This window comes from Geospiza fortis, unplaced genomic scaffold (assembly GCF_000277835.1).
Source record: "Geospiza fortis unplaced genomic scaffold, GeoFor_1.0 scaffold425, whole genome shotgun sequence".
Lineage (NCBI taxonomy): Eukaryota > Metazoa > Chordata > Aves > Passeriformes > Thraupidae > Geospiza > Geospiza fortis.
Window position 1 is genome coordinate 1,772,954 of NW_005054387.1, and position 4,033 is coordinate 1,776,986.

The 4,033-nt window shown below is 41.9% G+C and overlaps 1 protein-coding gene across 3 annotated transcripts in view; it reads left to right on the forward strand.

Moving 5' to 3' along the window:
* KCTD7 (potassium channel tetramerization domain containing 7) overlaps window positions 1–4,033 on the forward strand; it is an 8,890-nt gene that overhangs the window by 2,039 nt on the left and 2,818 nt on the right. The window contains exons 2-4 of one of the 3 annotated variants that reach the window (XM_031060656.1): window positions 200–392; window positions 1,064–1,233; window positions 3,142–3,320. In XM_031060656.1, the coding sequence (XP_030916516.1) occupies window positions 200–392; window positions 1,064–1,233; window positions 3,142–3,320 (542 nt within the window). Of the gene's footprint in view, window positions 1–6; window positions 393–1,063; window positions 1,234–3,141; window positions 3,321–4,033 lie in introns of those variants that run through there. The other 2 variants (XM_031060658.1, XM_031060657.1) reach the window with 2 other exon arrangements.

The following is a 4,033-nucleotide window of genomic DNA, read 5'->3' on the forward strand; positions in this document are numbered from 1 at the left end:
GGCGGCGGGAGGCCCTCGGACCGGCTGTCCCCGCAGCCTCTCCGGGGGTGCCCGGCATCCCTGCTCATCCCTGCTCCTCCTCCTCATCCTCCCGGGAATAACGCCGCTGCTGCTGGGAGCGCTCGGGGTGACGCGGCCGCTGCGGGGAGCGCGCCGGCGATTGGGGTAATCCGGGTGATTAATTTGGGTCTCCCTTCAGCACTGCCACGGCCTCCTACCCAGCAGAGCTGCTCCCCAGAGCCAGAGGGATGGTGGTAGTCACGGGGCAGAGCAAAGCGAGTGCCACCCCGGATGATGCCATGTCGAGCTCGGATGCAGAGGATGATTTCCAAGAGCCGGCCACTCCCACCGCCACCCAGGCAGGACAAGCGCTACCTCTGCTGCCCCAGCAGGTAAGAGCTCACCTGAGACGGGGATGATCGCGGCAGCACAGGCTGCTCAGCTACTGAGGAATTCAGGATTTCCTTGTGGGGCTTAACACGTTTGAATAAAACTCAGTCTCTTGAATGTATTTGAGTAGCTCGGCAGCTTTACTTACAAGTTCCATCCAGGTTTGGTCTTGAGACATGCAGCTAAGTGTTTATTCTGGTCCTTATGATAGCCTGGGATGTGATAGTAAGATTTTAGGTCTGATATAAACAAATGCAATTTTTTTTTTTGCAGTGTATAGTATAGTCTGGTTTGTAAAGGAACCAGCAGAGTGCAAATCCCAAGGTTGACTGGAGATTTCTTCCCTTTTTTTTTCCTCTCTGTGTAAGGCTGGGAAAGAGGTTTTGTTTTGTTCTTTCCTTTCCCCAAAAGAGCCAAGAGGAGGCATTAATATCTCAAATATCTGCCACTCCAGCTGAGTGATTTCTCCTGTTTCAGATTCCCAGCTACAATTAAACCACTCCCTGATTCCTCCCAGCAGCCAAACATCCAAATTTTCACCCCTCAGAGCTCCCTGATCCGTGGCAGTGGGGCAGGAACCACACATTGGCAAACTGCAAGCACCTTTTGGCAGCTGTGCTGTCACCTGCAGAGGACTGGCAGCTCCTTTCTGATGTCCTGGTTGCTTTTGCAGTTCCCAGAAGTTGTCCCACTGAACGTGGGGGGGATGTTCTTCACCACCAGGCTGTCCACGCTGCGCAGGTACGAGGACACCATGCTGGCAGCCATGTTCAGCGGCAGGCACTACATCCCCACGGACGCCGAGGGCAGGTACTTCATCGACAGGGATGGCACCTACTTCGGGTACGTGTGCAGTGTGCTTTTATACTTTGTACTACTTTGTAATTGTTTTGGTTTTGTATCCCAGTTGTTTTCCCAAATGGTTTACCTCGGATTGTACCTCCTCTCTTTACCTGTGTAATCCCTTTGCTGAGATCATCCCCAGATCCCCACCCTGGCTCTCTGTCAGTCACTCAGCATCCCATCCCCTCCATCTAGAACTTTCTGTCCAGGATGTTGAGTGATTGGCCAGAGGTCAGGGGTCAACCCCCCAAGTGTTACCCCATACACTGACCTAAATGTCCATTTCTCAGTATCTAGACCTTAATTTTTCTTATTGGTTAGTAAAATGTTATCTTCTTATGTTTCCACCTCCCTTTAAATGTAACCTTTTAAACTTGTTTTTAACAGCCCTTTTCCTTAAAGTGCAGCATTTAACATTGCATACCTTCAAAGCATCACAGGATGCAGTTAAAAATTCTTTGTGCAATGGGAAAAGAAAAACAAGAAATGCTTTGGATTTCTGCATTGTCTCCCCTAGAGTATCTCTTTGAATTTGTGCATTGTCTCCCCTAGAGTATCTCCTTTCAGGGCATCAAGTTGTTTGGATGGTTTAAAGAAGTGTTTGGAAATAGGAAACTCCTTGCACAGCACTGGGTTTGAATTGATATTCAGTATCTGTAAGGAAGAGGGAATGGAAGGAATGAATCTAGGATTCTTACACAGTTGAAAATATGATGTTTTCAATCTTTAAATGGGATATAACTGCTAAAATAAAGCACAAGCCTTTAAAGAATTTCTATTTCTAAATTATTTTTGTTGGTAGTGCCATATTCCTTCACCTCCAGGATTCCTTCCTTCCTGCTCAGCTTTTATTTTTAATTAAACTAACCATGATTACTAATGCTGTGTTTGAATTGGGATGAGATTGCTAAAAAAACTGATCAGTGTTCATGGGTTCGGGTCTTTGCCCAAAGAGCACATTGCAATTTATTCCAAATTTCTCGTTGCTCCTTTATAGACATTTCCTTATTGCCTTCAACAGAGGAGCATTGAATTATTTTCAAAGTACTTTTGGGTTGTACCATAATCTGAGACAGAGGTAGATTAAACCACTGTGTTTATTCTAAAATCATTTGTGCCTTTACATGAGGCAATTGTTGGAAAATCAATTAATTTGTGATGTTATCAACCTCAATTGAAAAGACAGCTGGAAAAGAGAGCCAGGTTAGCAGGTGCTGTATTTGTTGTCATTCTAAGATTGCAGTAATGCTTCTTTAATTTGATAAGGTTTTCTTGGTTAACACTTATAAAGTGATTTTTTTGTTTATTTGATAAGGGTTTTGTTGGTTAATACTTATAAAGTGATTTCTCTCTCTGTCAAAAAATCCTGTTGCTGAACAGTGTTTCAGAACTACAAGGAAATGTTCTGTCTCTTTTTTAAAAATTCTGATTATTGTTCTGTAAATGGCCCTGATCTGTGATGAGAAACCTCCTTTGCAGATGTCCCATCCATTCAGCTGGATCTGTGTGGAATAAAATGTCCATGAAAATGATTCTCTGGGAAAATGCAGAAGTTTATTTTGTCCCAGACCTAAATTTGAAATGCAGTGACCACAATTTCTTTCCCATGAAACACTCTGGCCTCTTCTGTGTTATAAATGGTTTCCTCCACAATGAATGTTTGGTTTAAAATCCACTGATATTTTTTCAAATGAGTTTTAACATCAGCTGAGGCAAAATGTGAAATAATGGCTTGGAAAGCTGAACGTGGCAAACGGTTTTACAAACAAATGTTGGGAATAAGGCTCATTTGTTTCAGTTACTGTCTCAATAGAGCAAACAGTGAATATGCAGCATTTCCTGTCCTTTCCCACCTGCAGCAGTTTGGCAGAAATGTGTTTGTTAATGATATTTTTGCCTTTTTTTTAGAGACATACTAAACTTCCTACGATCTGGTGACCTGCCCCCCCGAGAGCGAGTGAGGTCAGTGTACAAGGAAGCTCAGTATTATTCCATAGGACCCTTGCTAGACAATCTAGAGGATATCCAGCCTCTTAAAGGAGAAAAAGTTAGACAAGCTTTCCTGGGCCTAATGCCATATTACAAAGGTAAATAAACAAAGTAGCACTGACTGTTTCTTCTAGTGGGATTGCAGTGTTAAACCTCGTGCTTTCAGTCTGCTTTCAGCTCCCAGACTGAGCCCATTGCAGCTGGGAAGTTTATTCTGTATTTTTATGCTGTTTGGATCTTTGAGGTCTCCACATCCTGCTGCATCCTAGGGTGTGGATTTGTGTGCTTAGAAAGGAGCAAGGTTAGGCTGTAATGTTATCAAATGAGAGGGTTTGTCTGCCTTTGTTCTGTCAGGACTTGCAAAGGAATAAACTTGGCCTTGTGGAGAGGCCAGATCACTTGGGCATGTAATAAAGCCACCAATCTCAGCAGATAACCGAGATTGATTTTTCTGTATTTTATATAATTATATAGTAATTTTTGTGTATGTATTTAATATAATAAGGCAACAAAGCTCAGCAGACAACCGAGATTGATTTGATTATTCTATATTTTACATATATATTATATAATCTATAATTTTTATTATATATATTATATGTAATTATATAACATATAAACAATAATATATTAATTATGTAATTATATAATATATTGATTTATATATATATTTTCTATAATAAGGCTATCAAGCTCACCAGATAACGAGATTGATTGGATTATTCTATATTTTGCTACATGCTGCTAATATGATGCTGAGAACAGCTGCAGTGAAATGTTTCAGATGAAATAAATGCTTTTGATCTCTTTC